At 38.4% G+C, this 12,528-nt stretch overlaps 1 protein-coding gene across 1 annotated transcript in view; it reads right to left on the bottom strand.

The window, feature by feature from the left end:
- The window catches only part of CFAP69 (cilia and flagella associated protein 69), a gene marked incomplete at its 5' end in the record, with an annotated part of 55,001 nt that overhangs the window by 5,754 nt on the left and 36,719 nt on the right, over positions 1-12,528 (bottom strand). The window contains 6 exons of the mRNA XM_084509445.1: positions 597-649; positions 3,148-3,221; positions 5,539-5,683; positions 6,281-6,372; positions 6,466-6,659; positions 7,018-7,134. Coding sequence (XP_084365571.1) covers positions 597-649; positions 3,148-3,221; positions 5,539-5,683; positions 6,281-6,372; positions 6,466-6,659; positions 7,018-7,134 — 675 coding nt within the window. The remainder of the gene's footprint in view (positions 1-596; positions 650-3,147; positions 3,222-5,538; positions 5,684-6,280; positions 6,373-6,465; positions 6,660-7,017; positions 7,135-12,528) is intronic.

Raw genomic sequence — 12,528 nt, 5'->3', positions numbered from 1 at the left:
AATCACTTTTTTTTTTCTTTAAATAATAATAAAAAAAAAAGTCAGAGCAGCCAAGCCAGAACAGTAAGTTATAGCAACTATATTCCTTTTCATTCACTACTATGGATCTGTAGCTGCTAGACGAATTTGCCCCTATTTAAAATTCATTCTGAGAATGTATTCCAGAGCTCTCAGTATAGCCAACTTGCACAACATGTGCCTCCTCTAAATATGAACAACAAGTTAGTCTCTGAAACAATTATTTTTAATCAAGATTATAAAGCAGGATTAGAAACAGAAAAGAGATGGGAAAATGAAAAGCCGTTTATTAAAGTGACACAAAATAAGTTCAACTTCACATAAGACAGCAAGACAGCTTTATTACTGTCATATTATATAAGATGTTCTTTTACTACTGGATAAAATAGTGTTTTCTCCACAGATTCCATTAAATTCATGTAATTGTACTATATGTATGCATTATATATACACCCATACAAAAAAAAAAACCCACAACACTCAAGTTATGTTTCCATTTCTTTTTGAGATGATGTTAAGCAACATACATAACCATTATATACCACTAAAAACCAACGAGAATGGACTTTCATACCAACCTGTTTATAATCTGCATACATGATCTTTCCTAGTTCAGGCTGTATTGTTGTAACTATGACATGGGAAGAAAAAGAAGAGGGGGAAGAAAACAAAACAGTTGTTAACATTTTCAAAAAATGTTAATGTTAGAAAATATTTAAATGTTGCAGAATTTTCTCACTTCATATTTACATAAAACAAGTATTCAGTAGCAGAAAAATAATGCAAATGGATTGTTAAGAATTACTGAAAAGTAATAAAGAAAAAATGAGAGAATAAAATTATGCTACTCTATAAACCAAAGGGTTTGCCAAATCTTGATATCGGATGCAGTACTGATCCCCTCATCCCAAAAATGGAGTAGAAGAGACAGAAATTCTTGGACTCAAAAGGATTATCCAGAATATGGAACAGCTTCCAAATAAGGAAAGGCAAAGCAAGCTAGGACTCTTCAACCTGAAGAAAAACATTAAAAGGCTGTACAGAATCAGGAGTGGCAAGACAAGGTCAGTAGGAGTTATTAGTACTTGGGATTCTTGTACTCTTCCAGTATAAACATTAGGGGCCATCACTAGGAAATGTGGCATCAAACTCAAAACACACACAAAACAATGGGGGTGGTCTTCAAGGTCTTCAAAACACCACAGTTAAAGCTAGGGAACCCCTTGCCACAAGACACACAGCTACTCAAAACAGTTTGTTATGGGCATGTACTGGGTCGGAGTTAACTTCCCTGTCCCACACAGTGCTGTGCTCTGCACTGGTGGCTAGAACAGCCCTGATATCACACCAGTGTTTTATCTATTGCTGAACATCAGGACTGTATCCAACCTCCCCTAAACCCAGTAGGCTGCGGGAAGGCAGGAGGTAAGGAGGCAACATCACCAGGGCAGCTAACCTAAACCAACTAAAGGGTTTGTGACAACCATATGGTGTCACATCAGCAACAGAAGCTTGGAAAGATGAAAAAGAAGAGGAGGCTCTCGTTATAAAACCATCTGTCCTCCTGAACAACTGCTACATCTATTGAGGCCCTGCTTCCCAAGACATGGCTGAACACTGCTTGCTGATGGGAAGTAAAGAATAATTGTTTCTCTTTTTGCCTCTGCACTGACTTTTTTTCCTCCCTTTATTTAAATTATCCTTATCTCACCCTGTAAGCTTCCCCCCCCATCATATTTTCTCCTTTTCACTCTTCCTTTGAGAAGGGAGAAATGAGAGAATGGTATGGCAAAGAAGATTACTAAACACACAGAAATCGTGGATGGCTCAGGAACTCCCTGAATCTCATATGTAAGCCCACATAAGGGAAATATCCAGTTTTCTACATTCTTGTACTCCTCCTCAGTCATCTGCTTTTGGTTCCACTCAGAAGGCTGATGAACGTCTCCTTCAACATTGTGTGGTTATAATTTCTACCTATAATATTTCTATTGCCCTAGGTATCAGAAACCTCAAGATTATTTTAGGACAGGCAGTCTATCCCTATGCTCGCTGTCAGAAAAAAAAAAAAGAAAATGCAGGTTCTGTAGTTGTGCTATTTTTAATGGTAGCTACTACAGAGCTTACTCAAGACTGATGTTAAAACAGAAATAATGGAGACAGGCAAAATAATGGAGATCACAAAGACCAGTTCTGTTTTGTTGCATTTTATCACTAGGTGCAGAATTGATGATGACGACTTGGTGTTTTCATCAGTAAATCTGGGACTAAAATCTAGAAGAAAGGGAGGGAGGGCAAACATCTGCAGCCTCCATCTGTGAAACCACTGTAGGTATTTGAAAGCATTATTCTTCTCTCTGGCAGCTTGCTTTGCAAGTTATTATCTGCTTAATTAAATAATTTTGTCTAGCCTCCAAGTTCTCTCAACAAGCTCACATTGATGGCTATCTGGCTAGTGACCTCGTCATGCACGAAATCCCCAATGGGATTACTGGGCCTTACTGTAGATTTCAACACGTATCTATTAACACATAGCATCTGAAGAGACTGCAGGTAAGGACAACACCTTTTCACAGGTAAAACTCTGGGCAAATAACCTAGGCAAAATACAGGCAGCTGCAGCACAGACCAAATTAGGCTGCTTTTTCATTAAAGAATGCTCAGATGGCTAATCCTTATTTACTGAAAGAAAACTAATAAAAATAGCATTTTTAGTGGACAGATTCAAAACCAAAATCTTACTGTTACAAGAACAGGTGGCAGCTACTTCCAAAGCACACAAGATGCCTATACAAAGCGACACAACAGTGCATATTCAGCAGAGTGAGGATACTGCACACCGTGTAGAGTCCCAGAAGAAATAAAACGTGCTGATACTAAAATAAATGCTAAACAGACCCTGTACCAGCAGTTTCAATCACTGTGAGGGTGAACACAGGAAAAAAAAGTGAGATTGTAAAAAGAAATGGCAAATTCCCTCTATTTCTTCTGATTAATAATCTGTGTAACATAATTAGTATGCAACAAGGTTATCCCCTATTCTTTATTATAAACCTGTAAATCAAGACAGAGAAAAGAATTCTTGCTCTCATTAAATATTACAGCACTAAAATACAAGCGTGAACTTACACGCATAATTTGCGATCTCAGGTTTGGCATGAGAAATCTTGCTTAGCAGGGATGATTTTCCTGCATTTGGAAACCTAGAAGGAAAGCCAGGATTTATACAGTGAATAAACATATATGTGATTCCTGTATATTTTATTACCAAATATACTGTATTACCTTAGACTCATTGATATATATGTACATGCGTGTGTGTGCACAGACTCATTTACACACTTGTCTTTTTAAAACAGATAATTACTTTTTTTTTTTTTAAATCAAATCCAAATTATTTTTATACATTCAACAATGCTTCCAAGGGCTGCAGGCCAGTGAGAGATGTATTTGTATATGTTTTTAAGGCAACAAACTTGTATGAGCTATCCTCGAATCATGACTCTAGCTCAGAGAAGTGAAGGCTCAGTGGGGTCCTATCAATGTGTACAAATACCTGAACAGGGGATACAAAGAAGACAGGACCAGGCTCTTTTCAGTGATGACCAATGACAGAATGAGAGGCAGTGAGCACAAAGTGAAACACAGAAGGTTCTGTCTGAACACCAGGAAGCACTTCTTCACTGTGAGGGTGACCAAGCACTGGTACAGGTTGCCCAGCGAGGCTGTGGGGTCTCCCTCCTTGGGGAACACCAAAAGCCACCTGGATGTGGTCCTGGGAATGGCCTGCTCTAGGTGGCCATGCTTATTTTAAAAGATTAATATGAGCTGTAAAAGACTTAATAGCCTTGAACCCTGTCAAACATTAAGCTAATGCTGTAGTCAAGATATACACTATAGTCTTATAGCCATCTGTTCCACACAGGAGACCACACAAGACTTGTGTCCCACTCAAATTCAAGGTTACTCATCATAGCATTTCAATGCAACAGGGATCAAAGACAACTGTCCATGGGCAACTGGTTATTGGTCACAAAGGCATGTGTCACTCAGAATGTATCATACAAAAAAAAACCACCATACACTCTTCACTTGAATACACACAATCATAACCTGTTAACAAGGACAACTAGTAAGAATGTGAGCTAATGAAAAACAATACTTACATTCTTCAAAAAGAAAGACATAATGAAACTCCTTATTACAGTAATATTATAGAGGGTAGTTTTAATGCTCTCTGATGTCAAAAGGTGCCTTAAAGACAACCTGAAGGTTACCGTGGTCATCTCCTCAAGCAAGTGTTTTGTTTCCACTGAGGCACAATATCTTCTTTGAAGTTTAAATTGCAGCCTACACTACCCATCATAACCTGTACCCGAACTTGATAGCCCTTTCTCAAGTCTCCTTTTTTTTTTGACCTGAGCTAATAGCAAACCACTTGCATATCTACTGAAGTAAAAACAACAAACTCAAAGAGATCAAAGGACAATCACAAACTATCAGAGGTTGATTGATACTCAAAACAAGAAAATATTCTCCTCACATTAACTGATGATTCTTTTTATGCTTTTTGAAGGGAAACCATCAGCTAAAGTAGAAGCCAAAGTGTAGGATTAAAGAAACACCAGTGTCACAGAAGTCTTTTCTTGTTTCAGAGTGTGAGAAGTAAAACAAATAAAAAAAATAAATCTGTATCATGTACTCACTGAAGACCACTGGAAAAATTATCTAACTATAGGTAAATTCTGTTATTAACAGAGCTATAAGTTTTTTATAGAAAGCAAGGAAAGAAAAATCAAGTTTCCATTCTATAAGGCTATATATCAATTAAGATTATTTCGACCTAAAACCACTTTTCTCACGTTACACTTTTTTTTTTTTAATGAATAGGGAACATGGGGGAAGATACTAGCAGAAGGTAGACAGACCAACATTTACACAACTGTTTGTTAAAAGCTTTCTCCAAATAAATATGTTTATCTGTGTTGTTAATAAGCAGAAACAGTTAAAGGCAGGAATGCAAAAGAAATGCCAATCCTATTGCTCTAGCTCCCAAGTTCCTTCCCACATTCCATGGTGTTTATCTGGGAGAGCAGGCTGCATGGCCTTTGAAATTCTCTAAGACTACTACTGAAAGGAGCCACTTGTGCCAGTACCAAAATGTGCAAGGTGCAGTATGGAAGCTGTGCTCGGCTTCATTTTGCACCTCCTACTTACTTTGTAAATGAATTGTAATAATGTCTTGATAATCACGGCAATTGCTAAATTCCTGTATGTTAAACCAATGGCCATGATTCATGAAGCCCTTCACCCACAAAAGCATAATCCACATTTCTAAATTTTAGAAATAATTTTAAATGGCTTTAAGCTCTTATTTTTACCAACTGGAAGTAATTTAAGTGACAAACTTACAATAACACTCAAACTATCTCTAGAATCTCTTTGAAATCACTTTTCAGATTTAGTAGTCAATTTTCTAAGGTCATTTCTCAAACTACAATACAGAACTGCAGTACTTACCCAACCAAGCCAACATCAGCTATAAGTTTCAAATCAAGATGAAGAATTCGCTTCTGACCTTTGGAAGGCAAGAAGTTTGTGGCCAAAGAGCCTCCAAGACCTCCACGAGCTGCTAGGAATCTCTCTCCTGCTGCATTAACTTCTCCTGAAAATAAAGTCACTATTGAAAACACATAATCCCCTGCAAGAGGTCAGATGTTATCTCCCACTTAAACCCAGTTTATCTTCAATGAAGAGCAAATTTTCTGTATGCTTTCAGAGTGCTATTTCAAGAATGTTGTACTGAGAAAGATGAGGTGGTTATTAATAGATACTATTTTAAAAATTGTTTTAGGTAATCTGAAATACAGATTTAGCAAGAATCTGTATTTTTTTAAGCCACATTCAGGCAAGTCAGGAGGACATTTAATTGAGCTTAAGGACACATGACTTATGTAAAAGGTCATCAGTGGTACCATAGAAGATCACAACGGCTTCCAAAGTGAAAGACTTGTTTCAAGACCAATTTCCTTACTGCTGCATAGAGCGATACAAACTACCTACTGCTAATTTCTGGCAGGGGTCTTTGCTTGTCCAACAACTTTTGCAGTGCAATGTTTGTTGAGTTCTGTTTGTTCATTAAAAGGAAAACAAAATATTTTGGGAGGTGTGCAATCTTAAAACATCAGTACATTTAGGAGTCTGATCGATGCTGTCAATAAACATGACAGCACCTATTTTAACGCAAAGCAAAAGTCCTTACCAATCTGCTTCCCATCGTCATCGAGAATTGAAATCCCTGGTGGCACGTGAACTTCACAGTCTTTCCCTTTTTCACCTTTCAGTGCTCTAACACTGGGAGAAATTAAACCATGCAGAGTAAGCTAAACTGGGATTTTGCTCTCCAGGAAAAATGATTATAATAACTTTGACCAAGTATCTTCTGACCTGCTGTTGGCTCCTGTTCCAGCTACAATTCGCTTCTGGGGATAGCGGTTCTTAACGCTCTTTAAGGTTGTTCTTTCTTGGGCAACGAAATAGACGTCACCACCTCTCCCTCCTTCCCCGCCGAGACGAGGGTAGCCCATGCCACCAGTTCCTCCTCTGACGTAGAGCCGCAAGTCGTCAATGAAGGTGCCATACTGAGAGGAAAACACATTTCACATCAGCAATACGCTTTGTTTATCTTTCGTTTTAGGCATGAGGCACAGCGGGGCTGAAACACCTGAGGTAGAACTTTTCACTGAAAGCTTTGGCAATAAAATGCAGAGCAGAAAACTGCCAGGCAACCCTTCCAGATAGTTTGTAGAAAGGGAAAGGTTTAATATTTCATCCCCGGCAACGATACCGGCTGACGGACGTGGACAAGGGGGAAGAGGGCGCCTCACAGGGACGGCGGCCGGGGGCCAGGGGAGGGCAGCCGGCGTCCGTCCGTCCCACCCGTGTCCGTCTGTCCGTCCATCCCACCCCGCTCCCTGCCTAATATCTGCCCGCACTGACCCTCCGCAGCGCCGCCCCGCTGCCCCGCACCATGCTCCGCGCCGGCCGAGCCCCGCACAGGGCGGGCGGCTCAGCGGCCCCGCATGGCGCAGCGCACCCGGCTGCCGCCCGCCGCCATCAGCGCTGAGGCGGGGCCCGGCCCGGCCCGGCCCGGCCCGCATGCGCGGCCCTCAGCGCCCTCAAGGCCGGCGGGGAGCCGGAAAACCTGCTGCTGGTTCTGGCTTTTAAAGCCTCCTAATGAGCGCTGCTAACCTGCAAGAAACTCCGAGAAATCAAGATCTGGCTTTTCACTGAGATTAGTTTTCAGGAAATACGTTACCGTGGTCGTGACTACATGCTTTCATAAGTCTTTTTTTTTTCAGAGATACGTAGTTTTCAGATTGCATGAGCGTCTTTCCAGTGTGTGTGTGTGTGCTTTTTTTTTTTTTTTTTTTTTTTTTTTTTTTTTTTTTAAATAAAATTTAATAAATTTTCATGAAAAAGTAAATACTCTCATTCCTTCTTACAGCCTTTCCACTAGGCTATACGTTCTCAACTGCAGCTGTAAGCTACCTGAGGGCAGTCAGTACCATTTCCAATAATTTAATACTTAAACTAAGTTCAATGCCTTATTTTACCTGTTACACAATAAAAATAACAATAATTTACAAAAGAGTGCTGCATACATGCTAAATAGCCCAACAGAACATTTAATCAAAACTCAGGATGCTCCCCAACAAGGGGTGTTGTCCAGTGCCATTTTAAGAGCTTGTCTTAGTTGCTTCCTGGCCTAGGGCAAGATTTGGAAAGGATTTACAAAATCTATGCAAAATAGTAGCTACATCTCTTTATCCTTCTGTGTATTATTGTTTGGACTTTAAGTCTATTCCAGTTTTGTTTTATTTTGTACAAAATAAGAGTTAACTATGTTTAATAAAGACTGCCTATGTATAGTTCCATATAGTCCTTAGTTAATTGGGGTAGAGGAATCTCCAAATTGCTGAAATTTTAGAAATAAATTAGAAAAAAAGTTTGGTTTTGAATGAAATTAGCAAAAAAAAGAATAAAAAATCTGAACTCCTAATCATGTAGTTTTCAGCTGGCCCATACCTCTCTATGACAAAAAAAAAAAAAAAAAAAAAAAAAAAAAAGGTTTGTTTTGCAACGGGGTCATTCAGAAAAAAGTGCAGAAGAAGCGTGGTGGATTGGACCTGATGGCTTTTGATGATCTTAGTGAATGAAATGAATAAAACAATACTTGAAATTAATAAAATTTTACAAGATACTACAGTATGAAATGGCTTTTTTTTTTTTTTGGGGGGGGGGGGAGGAGGAGGGATCTTGAAGTATCGTATTCAATGCTTTTTTTATCAGTATTTTTAGAAGGCCTTTGTCACTTTTGTAATTCCTTTCTTTCCACACACATGTATGGAACAAATAAATTGAAAAGCTTTTTACTCAGTTGATTATTTCTGACCTGCTTTTTCTGCCATTTCCTGTTGTTTTTACTAATCAATTATATATTCCCTTTCAGCTAAAATTAGTCCAAATTTCTACTTAGTGGATGTACTTGCCTCATTCTGTAGTGGAATTTTAAGAGCAGAAAATTTTTCAGTGATATAAATGCGAAAGTGGGAAAAGATGTGACTGTATCCTACTGAGCTTCAGTTAAATTATGCAAATTCAAAGTATGCCTGTCGTGACCATCAGTTTCCATCAGTCCAAACCATAGTTTCATCACGTGGACAAAAGCAAGGTGGACAGCATGCATGGCAGAACAGAAATTATGCCAGCAGCAACAAATGCAAAACTCCCTGTTATGGTTTTGTGAAGACAACATCTGAAATTCTGAAACAGTTAATACATAAAATCTAGTAGCAAGTTTTTTCAAAAAATAGCAAATGTGGGCCTGGCCTCCTACTGGAGGCATTTATTTGAGGGATCCTAGTTGAGCGGCTTGTTGGCTTAGACTGCCTCTATAAATTGGTGAGAGAGGCATCTGTGGAGACAAGTCACATCGTAATTGTCTCCCTCTAGATCCCCATCTCACTGTGTGTTAAATCTTTGAAGTCAGGTGAGCTGAACCTGGGCTGTCATTGCTTGTCTTTGAAAAGAAGACAAATGATCTGCCCAACCACAGACCTGTAAGTCTGGTCTCAATCACATGCAAAACTTTAGGGAAGTTCAGATTTGCTTTCAGGAAAAAACAAAAACAAAAACCAAAACAAAAACAAACAAACAAAAACTTCCATAAAGCATTTGATATAGTATCACCTGAGGATAAACAAGTATACAGAGGTTTGGAGAGATTTAGTGAAGAGAGATATCCACAAGTAAGGTGGCTATCTAAAGCTAAAAGGAAAATGTCAGTCTTTAAGGGTTGGTTTTAGGATATTTGTTAGTTTTTCTAGGAGTCCTGATAAGATTAGTAAGAACATACTGTTGAAATCTGGTGATGATATATGCTTAGGAATCATCAAAAGTCCAGAAAATACCTCAGGAGATGTATTTTCATTTAAAGTAGGGATATATCAGTGTCATTGTTTAAGACTTGGGTGAACTGTCATTTGGAGTATTGTGAAAGTTTCTAATTGCTCTATAGCTGAGCCGAGGTTGAATTGAAGCAGAGAGATTAGGTGGGTCACCAGAGAGACTGAGAGCATTTCATATGAACAGATTTGGCTCAGCCTGTTTACTTCAATAAAACAAAACCAGAGAGGAGGTAGGAGTGCTCTCTATAAATACATCAGGAAAGTAAACATGAAGGATGAAAACCATTTAATTTGCAGGGCAATGTTGATACAAGAACAAACAGATATGAACTATTCATCGATAAATTTAGTCAGGAAATTAGAATAATGTTTCTAGTCATTATGGCAATCAAATTCTGAAACAGCTTTTTCATGGAATTAGTGGGAACAAAAATATACCTGTTTTTGATACGGCGCTTGGTAAATCTATGAGGTGGTTGTACAACAGAGCTCTCTGTAGTGTCAGGAAATATGATTCAGGAGGACCTTTCTGTTCCATGTTACCATGCAAAGGCATCGTAAAAAGAGCAGAACATTTTGTCCACATCTAAGGTTCTGAATATGGAAATGAGCTCAGTTTGTAGCTCGCTGACTTAGTAGAGCCCTATATTCAATGTGCTGAGCTTCCCTAACACGCAGCAGGAGATCAAACCCAACAATAGGTTAATCTATAGACAAGTCCAGGGATACTAGCAGGGCTCCTAATTAATGTTAATTCAACTGCATGTAATCAATTAACTGCTCAACCTCAGAAAAGAGAAATAAGGAAAAAGTGGTCTCCTATGTGTGTTGTGAATTGAAGGTATTAAATCCGCTGACATTGACTCTAGATTTATTACCACACTGAGCAAATCCATACCAACAAGCTCCTAGCAGCAGGAAGTTAGGTAACATTTCCTTTGAAATGTGCCACTGTGCATTTTCTGGAACCTTTTGTACCACTAAGTACATGAGCACACATACAAGATGCTAGCAATTACTGAAACTATGCTGCAATCATTTAAAAACCTAAAGTTTTAGGATGTTTAGGTGGTTTATTTTCTCAGTACTTCACTTCAAAAAATGTGTTTGTTCACCTGAAGAGACACCCTGTTTTGCCAAGGCAGCGCTGACTCTGTCATCTTTTTCCTTTGATTTGCATTGGCTGTTTAATCACACGGTGGCCGTGCTGTACTTGAACTGAAGTATCCGGGCCATGAGCACTGTCACTCCTGATCAGGGAACATCACTTTGTTATTCCTTTCCTTCAGACACTGCTAATCAGCAATGCGGAGGGTGACTCAATTCTTTATCTTCAGTGAGGCCTGTTTACGTAAGAGCGTGCAGGTGTGTAGTCACAGAGGCTAGCCTTTTAAAACTCTCCAAACTGATTTATACACGGTCAATACATATTCTGAGTTCCATGCTAATCAAGGCTTTGTCTTCTGTTCTTTCTGTTCTTGCTGTGTACTTCAAATACTTGTATGTCATACCTTAAAAATCACAAACGTACATCAAATCACGGTTGTACCACTCTGTTCCTTTCCCCTCATGATAAAAATCACTAGACAGTGAATTGTCTCATCAACATTAACAAGAAGAAACCATCAATTCTCTTTCCACAAGCATTTAAAGCTTCTAGAAGCAGTTTTTGAAATGTGGACTTTATGTGCATTTTTTTTTTCTCAATCTAGAGAAGAACTAACACCAATGGAAATATTTGTAAAAATAACTGAAAACACTGTAGCAGCGTAGCCTTATTTTCAAGTAGAGTTGAAATAGGTAAAAAAATGCAGGTCAATTTTCTTTCTTTGCCTTTATGAACATGCATACAATGCTTCCTTACAATGCTGCAAAGCTGACATAGGGGTGGCACGAAATAGCTATACCAGCATATCCAAAGTCCAGATGCTAAAAATAAAATAAAATAAAAAATGAATCTTGTAGTGCTTTTACAGTTGTGTTTAATTAATTTTTTTTAAAGGAAGAGTTTGACCACTCTCAAGAATAGATTCTTCATTACAATAACGTGCCACTAGATGGAGATACCTCAACTGCAATAGTCAGAGTGAGATGAAGTACAAGTGTTCAAAACTTGTGCTACAGAAAACTGTCGATGCTGGAAGAATTTTGAAGGAAACATTTTGTTTTGCATAAGTTTGGTTATCAATTAAAAAGCTCAAAATTATGGAAAGAGTTACCCGTGCCTTCTCACAAAACTTACTGTTTGAAACGCTGTGCTGGTGTCTGTGGCTTTCCACTTAGTGTTCACTGCATCTTCCTGAACCCCTGCAGAATGCAGAATACAACACTGTTTTTCTCAAAAATTTCACTTATATTTAGTCACCAACTGGAAAAATCTGCTTTTGTAAGCACGTGGGCAGAGTCTTCCATTTTAAAGGCTTTCCCTGAAATCCAAGCCTTTATGTAGCTTTTAAGCATGTCAGACATATGAAGAAGGTCACAAATTGACTTTGACCTTACCTATTCTGAAATAGGAACTGTAGTAACAATGCTTACCTAGTAAATGGGATCAATGTTTTTCACCATCGTGCTTCTTTAGTTGCATCCTACAAACTTCATGGAATATCCTTCCAAATTTATCAGTTACCAATAATTTTGATCTCTGTCAGTTTAAATCCAATGGTTCATCCTTGTGCCTGGTTGTGCTCTCCCTTACTTGGTAATCATTCAGTGTTTGACTGTCAACTAACCCAAAGGGGTTATCACTCTCATGAAATATGAAAGTCAGCATTCAGAACCATTTTCAGTTGAAGAGGTGAATTTTTAGGTATTAAGAACTTTTGCATAAATAGATTCTTAAGAGAATATTATTGATGGGACTTGAAAAAGTGAAGTCCATTTCTTATTTGAAACGATTTTCCTAAGAAAAGTATGTTCCTTCACATTTTAATTACTCCAGTTGTCTTCTGTAGACATACTAAGACCAAAAATTGGTGAATTCACTAACTAGATTAGGAAAAGTAAGAGAAGAGTGATAAAAATAACTGTATGATGAAGA

This window comes from Aythya ferina, assembly GCF_964211825.1.
Source record: "Aythya ferina genome assembly, chromosome: 2".
NCBI lineage: Eukaryota > Metazoa > Chordata > Aves > Anseriformes > Anatidae > Aythya > Aythya ferina.
This window is presented reverse-complemented; position numbering and strand designations above follow the sequence as displayed.